Source organism: Athene noctua, chromosome 1 (genome assembly GCF_965140245.1).
Source record: "Athene noctua chromosome 1, bAthNoc1.hap1.1, whole genome shotgun sequence".
NCBI lineage: Eukaryota > Metazoa > Chordata > Aves > Strigiformes > Strigidae > Athene > Athene noctua.
In genome coordinates this window covers 72986560-73009834 of record NC_134037.1, presented here as the reverse complement: position 1 = coordinate 73009834, position 23275 = coordinate 72986560, and the positions used below count along the sequence as shown (strand labels likewise).

Below are 23275 nucleotides of genomic sequence, written 5' to 3'. Positions count from 1 at the left end.
TCTGATGTGTGCCTCAGGGAGATTTGATTTTAGGTGCGAATAGCCAATGAATCAAACTGTCAAATAACCCTGTTATGGCAATTGGTGCCGTGCAACATTCCTGTGCCACATCCAACGCCTCCTGCTCCACTGACTGAGCCAACTCCACCTCATTCCTCCAGCCTTATAGACTGTCATGACACATGGAACCCGAAGTTATGGACTAAATGAACTCGGCAGACATTGTAGAAGGATGGCCTGTAGACTGAGGGAATGATACCTGTGAGACCTGGGAAAAAAGAGTGTGGTGATTCCTTAAGATGTATTTTGAAACCTGAGCATAACTTCAATGGTATAAGGGGTGGAGACGGTCCTGGTTTCGACCAGGATGGAGTTAGCTTTCATTGGAGTATTTCATACCATGTGATGTCTTTCCCAAGGATATAGGAGGGCAGGCTCACTTGGGTGGGCACGGGATTTTCGAGTCCAGCCCGAGTGTATGTTGCTGTGGGGGTGGTCGCCGCGGTCGGTAAGCCACTGCTGCATTTTACCTGTTTCTTTTTGGACTCACTCTTGTTACTGTTGTTCTCTTGTTATATTTAGTGAATTCTGTCTTTTTATTCAACTTAACAAATTATCTTTTTTTGCTCCTCCCCTATTTCACCAGAAATGGGGGGAGGTGAACAGCTGGCCATGTGGCGTCTGGTTGCTGGCTGAGTTCAAACCTCAAAAGCCAGCCTACCCCAACAAACCTTGGCAGCAGGTCCAGCAGCAGCCAGGCTGCTGAGGCTCTTCTGCTTCCTGGGGTGATAGAGGGGACACCTGCAGTGTGACACAGGAAGAAGGATGATCACCCTCACCCTCTGCCAGGCAACTCTTGCTTATAAGCATGTGGGTTAGTGACTATGAGTTAATGAGCATCTGAATTGTTGAAGCAATAGAGAATTGAGAATTTAAACTAGTTTGTTAAAAGGGCATTTAGCCCGTGTTTGATTTTTACCTGATGAGCTCATGAAATAAAGCTTGACTCACAGGGTATAGTGCTCTGTGAATTTGAGAGATCCAAACAAACCATGACAATCCACAAAATAATTCACTGCTGAAACTGAAATGACACAACACAGTAGTAACAAAATGGAAAAGTCTTCATTAAGAGAATTGAAGGAAACGTGGGTTTATAAGGAAGCTCCCTTACAAAGCGTAGGGTCTGCTTCAGAACTGGGCCTGACGCAGCAGAGCAGAGGCAGGCTGGAGTGGTGGGGTGCCTCCTCCATACTCTACAGCGCGGTACAGTAAGTGTACATTTGTGTTAACTTGCATTTTGTGGCTCTGCTTCTCTCTTCTCTGAGTAGATTTCCTGAGGTTACAGGGAAGACTTGGTTTTGGCCAAGGTGACAGGCATGGACTGAATCTGAGGAAGTCCTGCTGGCAGCGCCTTCGGCACAAGGCCTAAAATACTGGCAGTGCAGTGACAGCTGCTCAGAGACAACGCCGAGCTCTGCATCTTGGCGCATGGATGCGTAGACAGCATGGCAGCAAGGTTCTGCTGTGGAAGCGCGTTTCATGATTTTTGCTAAATTTCATTAAAATATGTCCTTTTTAATGGCAGGCTTGATATAAGCCCGTATTTAAGGACAGTGAGTTTGTCTTCTTTCTAGAGATGATTACGGATCATTTGACAAATATACATTAACAAAGCATGTTGCAGAAGACTTTTTGCTTCTTTTTGCATTTTCTTGTGGTTTTGGTATGAGTTGGATTTCATAATCCAGTGACAACAACAGGCATTTTTACAAACCAAAGCAGATGAACAAAACCAGAGCTGTAGAAATGGAAACATACTGCCTCAGGTAGGCCAACAGCTGGGCTTTTTAAGCAGTCAGCCTTTATCACCACTGGTAGTGTATCACCTAGATTTCATTATGAAGGTATGCTGCTGTAACTAACAGTGTAATATTTACAGTGTTGAAGTAGGAATGTTAAATGAAATCTGTTTTCTTTAAGTAGCCTAAATACTCCTAATCATTCAGAGCTATTAAGTATCTTGCCACATGGAAACATTTGTGGACTTTTAGGAAGCACTAAATAACAGTGTCAATGACAGAACTCCAAAATGAACTCTCCCTTAGTTGTGTTTATTTCTTAAGATTAAAAGGTGTGGAAATACAATCAAGGAAAAATAATTTAACTTGGTTAAGAATGAATCAATTTGGTCTTCAGTTGCTTTGGCCGAAGATAAAACTAAAGAACTTTATTACTCTCCAAAAAGGCAAACGACCTGAAAATAGTAACCCTGCTGTTAAGCAGACTGGGAAAAACCATTGCAAGGGATTGTGATGCCACTGGGCACCATAGAACCTGCTCTTGTCTAACCAGGTTTCCTTTAATTAAGGTAAAAGATTTTGCAATGTCAAAGAAGGTACTTAAAGCACACAGAAAGAATTTTTTTTTTAACTATCTTTTGTGACTGATGCAATTATTTTATGGGATTTGAAGCTGAAGAGCCACAAAGCAGATTTTCTAAACATGAAGGTAGCAATTTAAGGCCCTGCAGTGTAAACAAGAGCACAGCTTAAACCGTTCAATGTTTATAACACCAGTATCTACTAATAAGTTCTCCCCCTGCAGAAGCAGAATGATTGGAAATACACTGGGGCTGAAGCCCATAGCCTTGAATGATGGCAGATTTTCACTGATAGTAGTTCCTGCAGTCATTTAGTAGAAAATTTACAACTCAGCAGGTGAGCAGACTGGATGAGCAATGATCAACGCGGCCACAAATTTCTGAGTCAAAAGTTGAAAGATAAAACCTGAAGTTGTCTCTAACTGTAATAATTCAGATGAGATTTAACAAAGACGCTTGAACAAAACTATAGTTGTGCTGTAATTACCCCAATTCTTGATGCAGCTGTTAAGAACTAAAATATACTGTTCCTTATTTGTTGTAGAGGAACAAAATTGCTCAAGCAGTGAGAGGCAATGACTTTAAACATTACTTTGGAGCATTCAGACAATAAAGACTATTATAGAAAAATAATCTCTTTATTGTGGTCTTTTTTCTCTTTTACCTGACAGCGTTGTTTCTTAAGAATAAATATTAACAGGTGAAAGTATCTCTGCTGAGCCTACAATTTCATGTTTCTTGCAGCAGCAGTGCTGTTATAACCAACTTCTTCCCCGGCTACTTGTCCCTGCCTTACCCTGCCCCTTCTTTCTGGGCAGTACACCAGCTTGCGGGGCCACACTGACCACCAGGCAAGGGGACCTGCCTGAAAGGGAGTCACCGCTTCACACTCTCTTTACCTCGGATGTTGCCAGCAGCAACAGTGGCTTCAGTAAGCCTCCTCCCTGCTGATTTCTGCCCTCGTACAATCTGAGAGTCATCTGAAACCCTCTACAGAGCTAAAATAGGGAACAGATTTGACAGAAAACCAGCATTTTTTAAAGACTGGTTGCTTTTCAGTGGAATCAGTTCACTTAAACCCATTCAACATACAACTGAGCCAACATCATGTTCTCCAAACAGTGGAGAAGGAGAGGTGGGAGCAGTAATAAGGTAAGGACCCAGAGCTGCTGAATGCCTCACAAAAAATTGTTTGGCCCTGTATACCCTTCTGATACAACCAGCCACCTGGGGAATTGAGCTGAACTGTTGTACTCTGCACTGCAGCAGAGCTGGAGCTCTGAAAGAATTTAAAAAAAAAAAGAAAAAAGCATCTGACTAAGCAGTAATTAATAGCTGAGGCGGCAGCACCTTTAGCAGCTGTAGTCATTTTGGAAATGAACCTGTGACTATCCCCTATAAACCACAGCTACTTCAAAAGATAACCTTATCCTGAATTAGGAAAGATTGATTCTTTTGTCTTCCTAGTCTGAGAGCATTTCAGACTGAGATGAAATGAAAAAACACATTTAAAGAAATTATACTGGTAGGTGAAGATCCTAAAAAAGTTTTAAAACTGGCAACTCTAAAATAATTCTGTAAGATGCTGGTTTTTTACCTCAAAATATATTTATACTTTGAAATAAAATCAATTGATTTTAAAACTATTACTCTAATACAAAAGATGATAAACTCGACACCACTTATAATATACTTTACAATAATTGTCACCTTGTAATAAACCAGAAAAAATAATATGTTCTAAATTTTGTGCTCAATCCACTGTTTTAAGATTTAGTAAGCTATTTGTTCACCTGTATGACGGAGGTTTTAGTTTGATAAACAGAATAAATCATTTGGCTTTTAAACCAATTCATTAAGAGCTCTTTCAGAAAGATCAAAACCCAACAACCTTTCACCTTCAACTCAATAAATCATATCCCATTTAATTCAGTTTTTATTCAATGAAATGATGTATAAAAACTTACAAATCTGAGAACTTAACTATACACAAAAAGATGATATTCAGTTTAAACGTATACACAGAGAAGAGCTGTGGTTTGTGACTTGCCCTCTCCCGCCCCTCCCCCCAAAACACACACTGTCTCCATTTACGATGGGGCACTTATTCTGTTCGCTTACACCTTCCGTTGGCCCAGTAATTGCTCGGTGGGCTTCATTGCTGCTGTCAGTTTAGGTTTTTAGGCTACCAGCAAAAAATCTGGGCATCTATATAAAATAATAAGAATCAACAACTTGATTTTTAACACAAAGATGCAGTGCTACCATCAGCAGTAACTAAACTACAGAATTCACCCTTTTAGTTTTTGCAGACTTTGTCTTGGCTTTGAAAATAACAGGACTCTCACAAGAGCAGAATTTGCCAGCCAGCACTACAGATTCACTTTAAACCAACCATGATCCCCTGTTCCTAGAATGTCTCTGCACCACTTTTTCTTCTTCTTAAGTCATGCCATTAGGCCAAATGAAATCATGGACATTCCTTGCCTGAGTAAGGCAATAAAGCTTTTCTCTCTCCTTTCAACCAGAATGACTCAAACCTGTAGCTAACAACACATGCATGTGCTGCACATGGTATAGTGGTATAGTGCTCACCAGTATGTCGCTTCTCTAGTTTTCTTTGTAGCTTGGGTGACAACACTTACTCATGAGCTTCTCCAACAGGCAAATAAAAATGCACACAGCTCAGGACATTTTAAATTTGATTAAAAATAACCTCTGCAATGACTAGTTTTGTCAAACAACTGAAGGACTTTCTGGGCTGAATCTGAGAGTAGACGGCCAGTTTCTTAAAAAGGATGTGTGCATTTATTTACCTGTACCAAATATACATACAAACACTTTCTATATATATATATAAAAATCTTTGTACATACACAGTATTTTTTATATATATATATATAAAGATTGCCATCACATTATTATTACAGCTACTTAAGTCAAAATTTGACTAAGTAACTACTTTGCTTGACTCAATGATGCTATCTGAAACGGATACCCAAAAGCATACTTGAAGGAAAACATAAGGCTAAAAGAAAACCAACACCCTCAGCTCTTTTTAACTCAATGAACAGAGATTTTTGCATTAACTGAGAAAAGTTCTGAGGGTTTTAAGTTATAACCTCAATCAACTTGCATGTGGACTTCTAAAAAGCATGGTGTTTTAATTTGCCAGATCTTCTCAAAATGCCTTTTACCAGGGAAACTTATATATATATATATATATATATATTCTTTGCTTACCAAACTGTTTCTTGTTACACTCGTCATTGTATCTAAATACACTTTTAAGCAATCTAAATTTTGTTTAAAATCTATTAAATTTGGATTAACTAATACTATCAACATAGTTAGCTGTATTATTTTTTCACACATTCCTTTGTATTAAAATCAATTATGTTGTGGTTTGATGCAAGAGCTTTTTGTTTGTTTTGGTGGGAGAGGCAAAGTCCAATTTCCTAATGTGCCAGTACAGTTCTGGTTGCTGAAGACAAAGGGTGGGAAGGAGGCTGGTGGAAAAGATGGCAGGGGTAAGTGAGGTAAGAGGTGGGGGAAGGAAAAAATTGATTTAATAAAAAAATGAGTAAAGAAACTTTAAAAAATTGATACAGGTTTCACATTCAGTCTAACAACACTGCTTCCTGCTCCTTTTTGATGGAGGCTAACACTGCATTATCAGTCTCTGTGGCTTCTGTGTCCCCACCACCTAGCAGAATGGAGCGATCTTCTTCTAGTGTAAAGACAGAGTTTTGATTTTGGCACGAATGTTTGACTACTTCATTGGGAGTTGAAAATGTTTTGTCACACAAGTTACATTTGTAGGGCTTGTTGGTCTGTACTAGCATGTTGTCCATTTGACTGCCTTCCTCAAAAGTACAGAGTTCCAGAGTCTGTTTGTCCACCATTGTGTACGTGTCCATGCTCTGGTTTAGGCACACGTGTCTGGCAGCCTGGTTAGCCCTACAAAAGCTTTTGTCACAAGTGCTGCACTTGAAGGGCTTGCCAGTGTGTATGTACATGTGCTCCCTCCAGTGGCTTTTCTGAATAAATTTGCGACCACAGATGGAACATTCGTATTTCCGTCTTTTTACTTCCCTCTCTTGATCTGCCTGCTCCAAGTTGTCTATGTCTGCAATATCGGAGGGGGGCGGTGTCTCTGACTGCTGCTGCCCGTCGATTATTGGGGAGTCTGAGATCTGCTGCAGCTCGCTGTCACTAATCATCCCTGCTTCAGGCACTTCCACAGCATCTTTATCAGCTGTGTTGTTACAGAGAGACAAAGAAATATTACTTTCTCCCTGCTGGCTAGATGTGAAGGGAACTCCCGTGTGGATCTGCAGGTGCTCACGCAAACTACTTCGCAAATTGAACCGGCGACCGCAGAGGTGGCAGGCATAGTATTTTGGGAAGCTTCCATTCCTTTTCATAATGCTTGGCTTGACATGTGCTATTGTGAGTGAGGCAGGCTGTTCATCTGAAGAAGACGCTTCCATGTTGGCCTCTTCTCCTGCAGGTGAGTTATTACCAGCAGCAGATACCAATTCTGGAGATAAAGAAGATGGCAATGGGTCAGAAGTGGACATATTTGTCCGGGTCACTTGTGGCAGAGTTGTAGCTAATTGCGAGAGCTGTGAGCCTTCAGAAACCTGCTCTTGGTTCATCCGTGATGTCTGCGGCCTTGGTTCTCGCCCGAGTTTGTCAGTCGCTGATGTAACCTTAGTGGGATGTCTTATCTGGTGATCTGCAATCTGAATGCCATATAATGAAGATGCTAATGGAAAAACTTGATCCGGGTGAGAAAAAGTTCCCTGACTTGCAAGGCTGGCCTCTTGAATTAGTGGATATGCATGCAGAAACTTTATTCCCTGTTCTAGTCGAACTGGGTCAATGAGTTGCGGTGCCATCTTCCCAGTGTACATCAAATGCAAGAGATAACTGAAGATATCTGGCTGTATATCAGTCGCTTTCAAACGGACACATTCGCTGAAAGATGAAACAAAATGATCAATAAGAGATAAGGAAAATCTTTTTTTACCAGATCTAGGTTATTCAGGCATTAATAAAAATCTGAGGCATCTACTTAAATTCAAGACAGAATCAGCAATCAATATCGGGAAGTGCTTTAATGTAAAAGAGCTAATCTTATTGGTCACTTCGAAGATGAGATTTTTTTCCTCAGGGAAGTAAGCTTGAAAGACAAAGCTGTCCCATTGCAATCTACACCTTTCTAAATTGCTCTTATGCTATAGATTTGTTGTCACATATTAATACATTTTGTAAATTGCAAAGATATTTTCCCCCTTTTTTTGGTTGGAATCAAACACATCTGTAGCTAAATTAAAACATGCTAGCACTGGACTCTAAATTTATAATCCATTAAACTTTTCTCAGTACTTAGCCCTGACAACACCTAAAATTAATCTGGCACTTGCCTGTTTGGCTTCTGTGTCTTACTAGTGTTTACAGCTACAGTTCTGCAAACGTGCAGTATCACCTAGTCTCAACTGCATTATGAGAAAGAATGAAACTGTGCAGGACAGGGTGTGAATCCTCTGAGGATCTAGTGCAACAGGTGTAGCCTGAGCACATCTAACCCTTACAAAGCAGAAGGGTGGCTTCTTTCCTTGAATAGGGAGGAAGAAATGGTTGCACCAGTGGTATGTCTGGTCAGACCAACAGTCCCTTGGGTAGAGCACTCAACAAAGGGAGACGCTTTGGCTGTGATGCCCACTTCAGCCTAACAGGACTGAAACCACCACCATCCTCCAGCTGAGAGCATGCCCTATTCATCAACCTTTAGGATACTCTGGACTGAAACAGCCACCGCTCCTCCAGTTGAAGCTGGATCTCTGTGCAGAAAGAGAGGCAAGGTTCACAGAAGAAAAAAAATCAGGAACAACTTGGCTAGGCCAGTTAGCTAACAGGAGAGGATCCAGGATTCTAATAGTTTTTCAAAGTTACTTGTAGCTCTTGTATTAAACAAACATTAAATAAAAGATAGAAAACCAGAAACAGACATGACTGCACTGCAGTCTGAATGTTCTAACCACAGCAGACTACCAGGCTGAGGACAAAATTATAGCCAATTCTTCCATTTCTTGAGGTGCATCCTTCTTGAACTCTCTCTCTGACTGCTTCTGAATTCAGATACATTACTGAAAAGTAAACTTTGCTATGCTTTCTTCCTTGGATGACTGTGTGCTCTTGATGGAGCATCAAGGCTGATACATCTGCCTGCAGTCCAGTCTCAGAAGTGCAAATGTGCTTAGTCCGTGATGTTTACTTTTGGCCAAGAGCTCTTAGCCAAAGAGTTAAGAGTTTTACTCGCTTAACATAAACTTTTTGAAATAGTTCCAATAATTGTGAAAAAGAAAAGACAAAAAAATTAATCCTTAAAACAGTCTTACACTTTTGTTATCTTTTCAATGCCCTCCATGTAAGGCTGCCCACAAAAAAAAAAAAAGAAAAGAAGAAACAGAAACCCCCTTATTTTCTACAACTATGTTGTATTTTATTATTTAACGGACTTTGGTAAACTGTAAGAAAAAAAGAAGAAACAAACATATTAACCTCTTTTATAAATTAATTTCTTAAAATCTCCTAGAAAATCCTTATTGGGTTGTATATAATGTTATGGAAAGTCAAGAATAGTGCCAAGACAGAGTAGAGGACAGCAAGTGGGGGAAGGAAAGTGCAAGAGTAAAGACAGGTTCCTTCAAGTATTTGATTCTAGGAATTCTATGCTTTTTTAAAGATAAAGAACTTGTGCTAAATTATAACATTAGGGTTAATTAATCACAGTTCAACTTCAGCATGTTTTAAAGTGACATTCTAGTTTACAGATAAGACTGGATTTCATATTCCTTACGTCAGGGCAAGAAATAAAAAGAATACTTTCAGGTTTCAGAATGCTGCTAGATGTCTTTAGCTAGCTAACTGAACAACATTTAAACAGCAAACCTTTTTATAGTTACCTGGTTTGATGTACAAACAACATCTTGAAGTAGTTGGAGAAAGAAGCAAGGACCGATTTGTGTGCCTTGAAGTAGACATCACCAATGGCAACAGTGCAGTCACACAGGAAACCAAACTCTCTCTGAGCATTTAGTTGCTGCAGCAGAATAAGTCCATGGTTGGCCAAATCCATTTTTTTACACTCTGAAAAGAAAATTAACTTCCATGTAAAACTTAACAGTAGATGCACAGATGCAACAGTAGCTGTCTCTTAACAGGTATTTTCCTCTAATATCCGTATGTCATGCTTTAGTAACACCTCTTAATCCCAAGCTGCTGTACAAATGGTATCTTACACATAAGCAAGGATCTGTTTCATGATGGGCAATGCGATTCACAGAGGTGCAAGTGATTTGCTGATGCTTAAAGAGCAAAGGAGATCTAGGACCAAAGAGTTCTGAAAAGGCATGGCAGGGGGACTTGCATACAGAAGTATAAGTAGGTAAAGGAGAGGAAAAAATATGAGTAAGTAGTAAAACAACCTATCTGTCATGGGAAGAACAAAGTATTTTGGCTGCCACTTGTCTGTTCAAACAGGAAAAATAAATCTCCCTTCTGGTATCAGTCATCCTCACCTAAGTGGGTGGGAGAGACAAAAGCAGACCCCAACAAAAGACAAGTTAGATACTTTCAACCTGAATTTTCAGTGTCTATGTATATCTTTTACCTAAAAGTTACGTGTCCATCCAGCTGAATCCAAACCCAGCATTAAATAATTAAGCATTTTTGACGGTTATGCCCTCTCCTGGGAAATACCAGATACATACCTGAGTCTTCCCAGGCTGAAATAATGAATTCATTCCAGGTATTGGCAAGCTCTCTGGACCATCAGAACAGGAGGGGCCAATCTTTTTATCCAACAACTATTTATTTATTTATTGAGATCAGCTACAGCAGCATCTTGTAAGGAGCCTGCATGTCAGAGTGCCTCACGTTCACCTAGCAAATCAAGAAACCCGAGGGGTGAGAGCTACAGTTCTGTCCATTACTGGCTGTCTGCACAAGGTAAGATAACTAATGGTGAAATGTGGCACCAATGTGAGTGCTCCTAAACCAGGGCTTCCCCAGCCCCCCACCCTTCCTGCACTTCCTTGTACCAGCTGATGGAGGCTGTCCTCAAAGAGCTACCTAAGAGCTATGTCCTGGTTTTGGCTGGGATAGAGCTATTTTTTTCCCTTTCTTAGTAGCTAGAACGGTGCTGTGTTTTGGATTCAATACAGGATTTGGTATGAGAAGAATGTTGATAATACACTGATGTTTTTAGCTGTTGCTAAAAAAATCAAGGACTTTTCAACTTCCCATGTCCTGCCAGGGTGCAGGTACACAAGAAACTGTGAGGGAGCACAGCCAAAGCAACAGACCCAAACTGGGTGATAGAATATTCTATATCGTATAATAATGTCATGCTCAGTATATAGAAGAGGGTTGATCAGGAAGCTCACTCTCGCTTCCAGGAATGTGGTTTCAGGATTCTCACTTCTCTGGGATCGCTAGCCAGGAATGGGCTGGGCATCAGTTGGCCGGTGGTGAGCAATCGCCTTGTGCATTACTCGTTTGCACTTTATATTATTATTATTATCATTATTATTTTAATTCTATTTTACTTCAATTATTAAATTGTTTTTATCTCACCCTATGAGTCTCCTTACCTTTACACCTCCAATTCTCTCCCCCATTCCCCGGTGTGGAGGAGGGTGAGTGAGCGACTGTGTGGTGTTTGGCTGTTGGCCAGGCTTAAACCACAACAGCTATAAACTTTTTCTCAAGGATTTGAGGGCAGCCTTGGAAGCAAGAATGGATAATGTTGGGGAAAAAATAGCCAAGGAAACACATCAGGACAGTTGTATACGGTTGGATGGATGAAGATAGGGTTAGTAAGATCAATAAGTGGATACAAACTTAACCAAAACAAACAGAGCTTTGAGCAGAAAAGCGAAGTATGAAGTAATGTAGGCCTGTACATAGCCATGTAAAACAGCAGAAGTCAACAAAATTCCTGGGCACGTTATGCCCAGAACAGTGCAGATGCTCTATGAACAGAAAAGAAAGAGAAGGTGAAACCAGGAGAAGCGGATCAAAAGCAGTAGATTTCTAAAAAGTCTTGGTTTTTTTCCCTCCAAATTTAATAGGCAAGTTATGGAAATTTTAGGTAAGGTACAAACAGCGTGTTTCTTCTTCTATACAGTAAGAGTGTGCCTTTTTGGGAAAAACGAATAAAAGTGTATTCCACATATGCCAATATGTTTAGTCATTGGAGAAACAAGTATTTCTACCTGATGGACAGTGAAGAATGCCCTCAACCAATAACCAGGCTGAGCAAATGCATTCCTTTCCATTCACATGAGATCAGAGCTCGTTTTGAGTCAGGGGTGTAAAGGCAAAGAAAGAAATACAATTTAAGATACAGTTGATTATTTTCTTACAGTTAATAAGAGGGAAACAAAAATATTCGGGTTTCAACACTCTTCAGGTCCATCCTCTCCTCCCCAGATTACTGTTTGGATAACTGAAGTCTGTACAAACACTATGCTAAAAATCTTCTCCCTCTCTCCAAAAGAGGGAATACTTGCTGTCAGCAGTAACAAAAATTCATCATTATTTAATCCTGCAAGATGCTCCATGGAGGCAGACTTTATGTGTTTATGGAAAACACACTAGACTGTTGTTTGGGGTTTTTTTTTGTTTGTTTGTTTTGTTTTGTTTTTCCTGCTAGCTTTAATTTAGATTATTCTATGTGCTACATTTTTTAATTCACCAGTGCTGGGCCTGGTTTGTACTTGGGCAGCAAAACTTGTCAGGCAGAGCAAATCATCGATGTGAGGGAACTCCGAACCAGAAAGGCATTCTTTCTAGTTATTATCATCCTAAGTTTGTTTAGCTTACAGTTTCACCCTTATCCAAACAGCAGTCACTGTGGCAGCTGAAGCCGTTACCCTTCATCAGAGACCTGAATTAATCTTTTCACAAAATGATACATGTGGGCAACACTAAGTTTTTGTGTCTATTTGAAAGGTAGTTAAATGCTTTGAGCTGAAAGCACTAGAAGGATTACACTCTAAGGAAATTATACAGCAGAGTAAGGAAAGCACTTTGTCTCTCTTTTCTATATAGAAGGGTACATTACAGGTATGCGAATGTTCAGGAGTTCCACCCTTAGCTAAACAAAATGATGATTGACACCAGCAGGGCCGTATTTTAGCGCTGACCGATTCAACAACTGTGTAAAACATTTCTCGTGCCCTGAAACCCTACAGGGACAGCCCTTCCATTGCACGGCTGACAGGCTGGCCTGGCTCAGCTTTATCACAACTTTCGAAGTGACCCAATCTGCTCAACGGTGGGTGAGAACCCAGGCGAGGATGGGTCCTTTCCCAAAGCGTCCGTTTTTTTCGGAGACCACGAAGGGAAAAGCGCTGGGCACAAGTCAAGGGCGCGACGGAGAAGGAGCCGGTACCGCACCACAGGCGAGGAGAGAGGCCGGGGAGAAAGACGCTGGCGGGGACGAGAGAGCGGAGACCGGGAGCCGCTCGGGCAGGGGAAGCCGGCCGTGCTGACAGGACACAGCTCGGGCGCCGCCCGGTCTGTCCTCGCCCCCCTCGGCGGGGGGCCAGGCCTCCCAACAAACCCCCGCGCCCCTTCCAGGCCGGCGGCAGAGGGCACCGGCCCGGCGCCTCCGGAGCAGCGGCAGCCGCAGGCGCAGGCCCCGCCCGCCGCGACGGGGCCGCGCGCGCGCCGGCAGCAGGGGGAGGGACGGGGGCGCGCGCCGTCCGAGCGCTCCCGCCGCCTGCGGGCGCCGTAGCGCGCGGCGGGGGGGGGGGGCGTGGCTCGCCGCCCGCCCTCTCTAGTCCGCGGAGCCGCGCTCGGCCCCTGCGGCGCAGGTGACGGCGCCGTCCCATTGGCCGCCGGGGCGGAAGGCCGGGCGACCGCGCGCCGCTCTCACTGGCTGCGCCCCGCCCCTCTCTCCGCCCGCCTCCCCGCCCCTCCCGCCCCCACCCCCCACACCGCCCCCCCCCGCGCACGCCACGCGCGCACGGACGGACGGAGACGGCGCGAGACGCAGCGCGAGCGGAGCCGCCAGGGCGCGCGAGACGGGAACCGCCGCCGCCGCCGCCGCCAGGGCCGCCCAGCCCTGCCGAGGAGAGACAGGCGGGGCCGCCCCCTCCCGCGCCGCGCGGCGCCCTCCTCCCCCGCCCTTCCCTGCGCCGGATGCCGCCGGGGGGGGGCCGCCCCGCTGCGGGCGGGCGGGGGGGGCGGGCGCGCGGGCCCCGACCGGCCCAGCCGAGCCAGGCGCCGGGGCGACAGCGGCCCCCCCCGCCCCCTCCCCTCCTCCCCTTCCCCTCCCTCCCTCCCTCCCTCCCGCGGCGCGGCCCACCCCCCCGGCCCGGCCCTCCCCTCCCCTCGGCGCGGGCCCATCCCCCCCCGGGCTGTGTCCCGGATGGAGCCGCCCGGCCCGGCCCGGCCCGGCGGGGGTTTGTCAGGAGGCCAGGCAGCCCCAGCGGCGCCAGGCGCGGCCCTCCTCCTCCTCCGCGGCCCCCTCGGCCCGCCACGGCGCGGCCGGGCGCCCCTCGCACACAATGAGGAGGTAGGGCCGAGCAGGCCCCGCCGCGCCCCCGCGCCCGCCCGCCCGCCGCCGCCGCCGCCTCCGCCTCAGCCCAGGCCGCGGCCGGTGCGGCGGGGCCGGGCGCACGTGCGGACGGCGGCGCCGGTATCCCCCGCGGGGCGCGGCGCGTCCGGTGCTCACCTGGGGGGCGCGGGCCGCCGAGGCGCCTGGTGCCGCGCGGGCCGCCGCCGTCTCCGCGCCCAGCAGCAGCAGCAACAACGGAGTCAGCGCGGCGGCGGCGGCGGCGGCTTTTCCTGTCCGGTTACGTTAGGGTCACATGACCGAGAGCGGAGCACAGAGGCTGCAGCGAGGAGCCCCCGCCGGGGGGGAGGGGAGGCGGCGAGCGCTGTGGCGGCAGCAGCAGCAGCAGCAGGAGCCACCCAGCCCCCGCCCGCCCCTCCCTCCCCCGCCCGCCGCGCGCAGCGCGGGCCGCACCGGCGGGACCGGCCCCGCCGCCGCCCTCCCGCGGGGCGCCCCCCCGGCCGAAAGCCTCCGCCCGCGGCGGAGCGGGGCGCGGGTCTTGCGGTGGGCGCGCTGCCCCTTTAAAACTCCCGGGGGGGTGGCGGCGAGGGTGCGGGGGCCGGTGCAGCTCCCCCATCCTCCCCCACCGCTCGCCGCCCGGCGGGGGCGGCCCTGCCGCTGCCAGAGCCCCTCCGCCGCCCGGGCTGCAGAATAACGGGGCCGGGCCGCCGGCGGCTCCCCGGCGGGCCCGGCTCGGGGCCGCGGCAGCGTGCGCGGTCGTGCCGGGGCGGCGCTGCGCTGCGCTCGCTGCCGCCTTCCCGGCGCCGCGGCGGCAGAGCTGCCCGCCACCAGCGCGCCCGGGGGCGCCTGGCCTCGGTACCGGCGGGCACCGGCTGGCTCCCGCGGGGCGGCGCTTGTCGGCCGAGCGGGCTCGGGGCGGCGGGTGGGGGCTGCCGGCGTGTTCTCCCCCCGCTCTCCAGGGGAGAAGTGGCGGGCGCAGGTGCGTCCCTTCGCTTCCCGCGGAGCCACCGGGCGCCTGGGGACGAGGGAGACGGGGACCAAACGGCAGCGGAACTGGACGCGGCGTCCCACGGCTCTCGGGCACCGAACTTTGTGAGCAGGTGTCGCCGTCCCGCTGCTCCTCTCCAGGTGTCATTTCTAGTAGAATCGTCGTTCGGTGCTCCGGCTCGGCCCGGTGGTGCGGGGCTTTGGAGAGCCGGTCTTTGTGGAAGCGTCCTGGCTGTGCTTCGGTTGAGTGGTCAGATGCGAGGTTACAAGTTCACTTGTCAAAAAAGAGCGATTCGGGAGTACAAAAGAGGAAAAGTTCATTTTTGTCTGTTTAGGCAGACAAGTTATTTGAACTGGGTGTTTTTAACTCGGCTTTTTAAGGCGGGGACATAGCAGTCTTCTGTAAAAATCACATCTGCAACTTTGCGCAGCGGCAGATTTGGTTGCGGTGGAGCGCGGAGGGAAGGCCTTGTCTTAGCCGAACCTAAGGTGTGCTATAGCGTTTGTGGGTGCTTATAAAACTGCATGAATAAATGCAGCAATGGACACGGATACGTGAAAAAACTGTCCATCTTGCAAAAGTTATTAACTTGGAATCGTTAGTGTGGAGCAAGGTGGCTGTCTTCTGCAAGAGGCTGGGAAGTCCGCGAAGAAATGGAAGGGTGAGCCCTGCGTTGGGCTTGAGCGTGATTTCTCCGAGACAGAGAATCGGTCTGGGCACAGCCCAGGTCTGCACCTTGTTGTAAGGTGACATCCGCTCACTGGGAGCGGTGGCGCGGACAAAGCTGTATTCAAAGAGAAACTTTGTTGAAAACCTTATGGGAAGATACTTGGCTGGCAATAGTTAAAGAGGGTTCCTTAGGAACCCCTGCCCTGGGGGGCCTGCTCCAGCTATGTTAAGTGTGCTGTCTCTTGTTTGTTAGGAACAGCGTATGCTACAACGTGGATGATGTGAATTAGGCCCAGATTATTATTACCTTTTTAAAGGTACTTACCTAAGTAGGCTTTTTAGGGGCTGGCTGTAGCTGGGGTGGTGTTTCCACAGTTATAAAGTGAAATGTGCTATGAAAGAAAGGCCCAAACTCTCTGAACTTAGTGTCTTGACAACAAGTGTGCTGACAGGAGGAGTCATCGTCTTGTATGGTGTTTGGTTTGTAGACCAACAGGTGATTGCAGTCATCTCAGGCTATCTTTATTTTTACAGGATCTGAATCGATCGAGGACTAGACCAGTGTTATGTGAGTCTGACTCTGTTGACTCCCACTGAAGTTAATGGAAGTCTTGACAGATGCAGCTTGAATCTGTTTGCATTATATAGCTCATGAATATTCATTTATTTATCCAAGTTAAGCTACACTTTAAAAGTAACTAGTTAAGTCCTAAACAAACACCCCAATCTCAAAACCCAACAACTTATTTTTACTTATAGTGGAGCTGAAAGCTGATAGTCTGCTGCTTGTTACAGTAGTTTGAATGAAGCAGCTGAACAGAACTGCATCTTTAGGACCTGCTTCGAGTACCTGTGATGTGCTGAACTAGAAAGGATGCGTTTTTAACAGCTCTCTGAGCTCTGCTATGTGAGCGCATGGCAAAAGTGCACAGAGTGTATTTAACCAGACTACTTGGCAGATTTTTTTCTCAGCATGTTTCCTTTGCATTTCAACTCTGCAAACTAAATACACAGTAAAGAGAGGAGATGGACATTTGAACTCAAATCAGTAGTGGATGATTTGTCTCTTTCTCGTGGAAGATGATGAAAGTGATATAATTTTTAATTAAATTGAGTGGGTTCCTTAAGAAAACCATCGTGTTTCTGGCAGGCTTTATAGCCTGTTTTTTCTCTTTTATGTTGTGCTTGGACTACTCTGTGTTGGCATTTGTGTGGGATTCTCCTCTGTGCTATCTCTGAAACTGGAGAAAAATTAACTTAGGTTTGTTTTTTTTTATTAATAGCTCATAATTCATCTTTAAAACATCTTTGTTTGGATGGCAGTAATGCAGTTCTTAATTTAAAAGTATTCTGTCTGATTCAAGGCCCATTGGAATCCCTCAGAAGGTTTCTGTGTTGAGTTTAATGCTGCTGAACTTCACACCTTTGGCGCTGACTTACACCCGAGGCGTGTCATCTGTGATCTGTGTCGTAGGGAGCGATAAGCAGTTCATCTGTTGCATTTTGGACACCTGATTTAAGATTTGAATCTAAAATTTTACTGCCATCTCATCTTTAGAGTTGTTGGGGTGTTTTTTTTTTTGTTTTTTTTTTTTTTTACAATTTAAATCCATGCAGCTGAAATTGTAATTAAACTTCATCCTTGTCTCATCAAGTGGTATTACTGAGCTTGTTGTTTTTACATGCTGGTTCTGCCCCCCCCCCCCCCCCCCCCCCTCCGAGTTTCTTGAAGTACTTGTTTAGGATTTTTCTAGTTTTATGAGTTTTTGAAAGGACTCTTCGGAATGATTCAGATACTGCTGCACACCTGAGAGCATTCATGTTGTTGCTGATGATAGGATTAGTACCTGGGGTTTTGGGTTTGCTTTGGTCTGTGCATACCCAGATTAAAGACAGAATTTTGTCTGGTAAGATCATATTTTGCATTGTAAATTAGCATACTGCTGATGATTTAAGTGTTAATAGGATGACGAAAGTGTCTGCTAATCTGAGTAAAAATTCACTTGAGTGGTGGGAGGAACTTGATGCAGACCCAAGTCCTGTAAGTGTGTCTTTCTGATAGAGTTCAGTCGAAATCTGGAGTGGCATAGCAGATTTTTTTAGAATTACAGTCAGAACCTTAACAGCTCTAGTGACATTAATCAGGCTCAAACTGCTAACATTTTCAGTGAGTTTTCAAATTTCTCAGCATTTTTGAAAAATAAGAGGGCAGAGTCCCCGTTCTGAAGATCTCTGCTGACCGCTCGCTGCAGCGCTGCTGGCCCGCTCCCACTGGACTGTCACTGGCCCTGCCAAAGCTCTGGGAATCTGGGAGTTGCACATCCTAGGCAGTGGGCAGGAACTTTCCCTGAAGGTGCAGGGCATCGCTTCTGTGTTGGCACAACTGTAGTAAAACATGAGTTTATAACAATGTTGTAAATCTGTTTTATTAGCACAGCTGCCATTTCTAACACTTCCACTTCTGATTTATGTTGGTGAGAAGGCTCGGTGGGAAGCACAACAGCTTCTTGCTAGATGAGTAAATATTGCACCTCTGGTAGTCTCCAACCTTTTCATCCAGGTCTGTATCCTCCCTCCCTGTCGGAATTTTTCACACTCTCGGTCCAAATCTCGCTCGTTTTTCACACAGCATTGGAAGCACGAAGACACGTAAAAGTGATCCCCAGGAAAAAACCCTGACAAAAGGGTACAGCAGCCGTTGTGGAACGCCTCTGCTTTTTCTCACCTTGGCTTCCTTATCATGGGGAGGCTGTTTGGGTACATATGTGACAGGTGAGTGGTCAGCCCCTGAGTAGATCTGAGCTTTCATGTTTTTGTGTCATCCTAGAGGTGGAGGAGAACTATGGTGTGTAAGCCACTTTTTGTGTAGGCTGTATAAGGTGAAAAAAATGAAGAAATAATCTTTACCAGTCTGTAGGCTAAGCTGTTTTTCTGGTGTCTATATTTTAATTAGGAATTGTTTCTACACCTCGTGAACAAAGCTTTACCAACAGCTAGTGAGTGGCTGCAATTTAGACTGGGGAAATAATAATACTACTTAAAAAAAAAAAAAAAAAAAATCCTTTTATTAGTACATTGTATGTCATCTAAGGAAATGGTTTATGTATAGAATTTTTCTTGTTAGGAGTCTCATGTCTGCCAGGAATTAGCGTAACCAAACTGACAGAGCTTCCGCAGTGTAGGTTAGCCCTCTACTTCCTGGCTTTGCCTTAGTCCCAGGTTAGCCTGTTACATGGGCCCTGCCTGCTTTTAACTGGAAAAGTTCAAACAAGAGTATGCATTCTTGACTGGAGTGATTTTTAGTGGAGCATGGCTATAAAGTTACAGTAATATATGTACTTGCATGTTTTGCTTTCCTTAGAAAAGAAAGGATTCAAACTGCACCTGTACCAAGTACCTTTTTAAAGCCCATGCAGGTGAGGTATTCTGTAGAGAAAGAAGTTCTAGGTGAGATAGCGTTGATACTGTGTTCACAGTACTATCATCTGAATGGTGACTTCAAGCTCATGAGATACTTAATAAACAGTTTGTCAGCATTGACTCAAGCTTAGCTAGGAAAGTGGGGTGCGATAGTAATTGGTGATTACCATTGTTAAGCAGTCGTATTTTACCAGTTTGGAAAACATATTTCTTGAATGGTTGGAGCCTGAAGATGAACATAAACAAGCAAATGAATGAACACTGCTGGAGAAACAGTGATACTAGCTGTAGCTGCGATGTCTTCAACAACTCAGAGTGAGGGGAAAAATACCTTGTCCTTGTTTTAAGTTTGTTTAAGAACGTTTGTTTAAAGACTCACAAATTGAGGTGGTTGTCTTGCTATGTGTGTGGGGAGAGGGAATTTTTTTGTTCTGGTTCCCCAGTGTGACTGGGTCTGTCCAACTCTATCAACTGGAGGACCTCAAACTGTTGGAATTGCTTAGTCTGCTGAGATTCAGCCACCTGGGTTTCACGTGTAGTACAGAGTACACAGGTGATGGCAAGAAGTATGTCACTGGCAGGCACTCGGGGAATTGGGAGAAACAGGGTACCTGCATACAGTGTATAGATAAGGCAAAATAATTTTCTAAGTCTGATAAAGATCTTGCTTTCATGCTGATTGTAAAAAAAATAGTCTCTTAAAAATCTTTTTCTCAGCTGGGGCTATATACATTTCAAGACACTTTTTCTCCCTCCTAGATAGTTAAGACAGATGGCTAAGCTTTCTTTCCCCCCCTCCCAGGATGATAAATGTTTTGGGCAGTGGCTCTGTTTTTTAACCCTGTGTGTATCACTCACTGCATGTGGCTGCCTCAGACCATGCATCTCTTTTTGGTAGTTGTCACGCTGGTATCGTAAACTGGTCTGTAGATGAGGGTGATGAGCCTCCTGGCAGATGTTAAATGCCATCTGGTGAAGGAAGGTAGCACATCACATATCAGTAGTTTCCATCCTGTAGCCTTTCCCTGGACAGCATCTTGATGGTCTAGGGAAAGTGACTGAGAAAAGTAGTTTGACAAATTCAGTACACCAGTGCCGCCTTCAATTTCTAAACTGGTCTACACATGAAGGGTCCATAAACTGGAAAAGGTTCACTACAACCATTATCAGTACCAAGGACATTTGCCTGTCTGTGTCTTGTATTAATGTGCATTCCCTTACAAGGCAACTTTGTTACTTAGCTATCAGTAAATAGGTGGCATTTAGGTGGGCACAAAGTATCTGCTGTTTTTTCCCCCCTATGAAACTTTGAGCTGAAGTTTGTTCAGTTCCTAGGCCTAAGGTAGGATTGGGAAGGAGAGACTCATTCTGATGTGTTTTAGTGTTCTTGTATTTTTGTTACAGGCAGGCACTTAAAGTTGGCACGAATGTCGTCCTTCTCATCGAAGCTTGTATGTGCTGGTTGGACTGAATATACGTTATGTTTGCAGAGAGCCCTAGGGAGGTGTCATGTATGTGCAGTTGCTCAGCCAGCCAGCAGAGCTGATGTGCTGAATGCCACAGTTGAGAACAGGGACCGATGCTGTAGCCAGTAGAACTGTTTTATTACCCCACAACAAAGGGACAGGAAGTCAGAAGTCCCGACTGAGCATTCTTTGCCGTTCTACAAATAGCTGGTCTTAACGACAACTTTCTAGCAGATCTGCCAAAGAAAATAATCTGTAAATTGTCCTTTACCTCATCTGATGGAAAAAAGCACAGATAGAAGCAGTCCGCACAGTTGGGATCCTTATAAAGGTTCCATATGAACAGAATTTTGCCATTCAGTCTTAATTTTGTTAAAAAGGTTAAAGTTTGAGAGTTCTGGACATACCAGGATTCCCTTCTGGTGTTCCTTGCAATAGCAATAAAGAAAGAATATAATTTCCACCCCCCCACCCCCCCCCAGGTGACCCTTACTGATAAGAATAGACCCATTTGGGCGAAGACTTGCACTGTGCAAAATGTGAAGATGGTTATTTTCATTTTCACTATGAAAGGGTGTGGGGATGAGGCAGATGAAAGACAGGTGTGTCCTCGCAGTTGAGGCAGCTTTGTGTTGCTTCTGGCACAGGGGATCTCGCCTTGCCTCTGCCATAAAACTTCCCCCAGGTCCCGCCAGGGTCCCCTTGCACAGGGTTCCCACGAGGTCTCCAGCTTGAAGCAGAAAGAGATTGTAGGTGGGGAGAGTTCCCTACGTGCTGTCTGGTTGCAGGAGGGCTCTGCTCTCTGTGTGTTGTGCTGTGAAAGCTCAAGGTAGGTTCTTGCTGCACTCAACTTCCCAGTTTGGTCTTGGATTCTCTATAAGTAATATAGTGAGAATATTCTCACTTTGTAAGAAGTTGTACAGTTAGTTGCCAAACCAAAAACCCCTCATACTTTGATGCAGCTGCCAATGGGTACATTGTGAAAATTATGGATACAAGGTTTAATGTACAGTTAGGGCTTAACTGAAGCTGCAAAACTGCAAATAAGCCCCTCAACACAGTAAGTAGGATTGCAGGCTTGGAGGGAAGAAGAGTGTGATTTTATGGCTATGATTTTATGTGCTGATATAAACTGATTTAAGGTTTTCAGAAGTAATTGTGCTTCTCATGTTTTGAGGTGATTGACTTGGTAACTCTTAAATACAGTCCCAAGACAGAACAATAATCAAGCCTAGACCTGTTGTAGTTTTAAAAAGCATCTAGGAGTCCTCAAATGACTTGTTAAAACCACTTTCCTTATAGATGCAGTTGGCCTGCAAATTTACATTTTAGCAATTTAGCTGAAATACTGAAACACTGAATGTGAGATGAATGGGAATTTATGTTCTTGAGCATAAATAATACACCCAAGTGGGAGGGGAAAAAAAGCCCATTTGTCTAAAGGGGTGAAAAATGCTTGCTAGAAAAAAAAAAAAATTATAACCTAATTCTCTGTTACTGGAATTAAGTGATGCTTAGTTTTTCTGCAGCATAGAGGGTCTGATGTACTATTTCTGTAATAGCCCCGTGTAAGTCAGGAGATGGGTGCTGAGGAGCTGTTCTGCAGTGTACTGTAAGACTGTCGCCAAGCTGTTCTACTGACTGATTTGCTTCCCTGAGAGTGGGGCTGATGGTTCAGACCTTCTTAGCAGTTCAAAGAAGTGGTAGTTGAGCTGTTCCAGAATCCAGATCTCCAGGTATGACCTGTTCTGATTCAGGGGAGAAAACCTACCCTTAAGAGGAGCTGCTGCTTCTTGGGAGGCTCCCGTGCCACAGGTAACAATTTATGGCAAAAGGATGGGTTTGTAGTCAGGTGTTTTTCCTAGCTCTGCCTGACTTTATTCTTTTCATTGTCACATATGTGTGTGATGTATTCTACAGGACTAATCACACTTGGATGTACCGTTTTCAGGTGAAGCGAGAACAGTAAGCAAACTGTAGTTGCACTTCTAGCCTGAATTTAGTCACCGTGGCTTGTTAATGATGCTTCAGGAGCTTTTAACAGAATTCTTATGTTCCTGAAGCAGTAGAGTGGACTAACCTGACTTTGAAGAAGGTGATCTAACAGCAGTTGTATATTAGTTCCTGAAAACACGTTTAGAAAGAGAAGTTGCTGGGGAAAAAAATCCCCTTATCCTAAGAGTAAGTGATAATATTCTGGCAATAGCAATCTAGACCTGTAGACTAGGAATAAATTAAAAAAACCCCCAACACCTAAACTTTTACCTTAGAGGATAATTAAGACCTCTTACCCTATGCTAATTCGCTCCTTGCAGCTTGTACTGCATCAGTAACAGATAAGAACTGAGTAATATGGTAAGGTGGACAGCCTAGTAATAGAGAAATTTTGTGAAACTTACTTTAGTTTATCATTCTGCTACAGCTTCCTGTGACCTCAGAAAAAAGTTCAACTAGTTCCTCTTTCGTATAAATACTTTCTAAATAAATGTATTCCCATCCAAGTATGTAAATACCGTTTTGTGATGGGGTAGAATGTAACATTAAATATACCTGCCAGGTATGTTAAAATCAGGCCAGGTAACTTTAAGGAGAACCAGTAATAGTGCTCTTTCCAAGCCTGGGACGCTGTCACGGCTATCCAAGAAAGAGCTGGGGAAAATGAGGGAAAACTTCATCAACAGTCAGAAATGCAGGAAGTAGTTAAATTCTCAGCCTCTTTTTAACTGTCAAGGGGACAAGGCAGTGGAGTCCTT

At 45.1% G+C, this 23275-nt stretch overlaps 1 protein-coding gene across 2 annotated transcripts; it reads right to left on the bottom strand.

Moving 5' to 3' along the window:
• Positions 1-5934: 5934 nt before the first annotated feature.
• ZBTB2 (zinc finger and BTB domain containing 2) lies at positions 5935-14350 on the bottom strand. Of its 2 annotated transcripts, XM_074896555.1 has the most exons (3): positions 14139-14350; positions 9358-9541; positions 5935-7366 (listed from the first exon to the last, which is right to left on the bottom strand). In XM_074896555.1, exons 2-3 carry the CDS (start codon positions 9528-9530, stop codon positions 6004-6006), a joined length of 1536 nt encoding a protein of 511 aa, XP_074752656.1. In that variant the 5' UTR covers positions 9531-9541; positions 14139-14350; the 3' UTR covers positions 5935-6003. The 2 variants fall into 2 exon arrangements, with proteins under 2 accessions (XP_074752656.1, XP_074752657.1); XM_074896556.1 differs by lacking the exon at positions 14139-14350 and having other exon boundaries at positions 9358-9555.
• Between the last annotated feature and the right edge of the window lie 8925 nt (positions 14351-23275).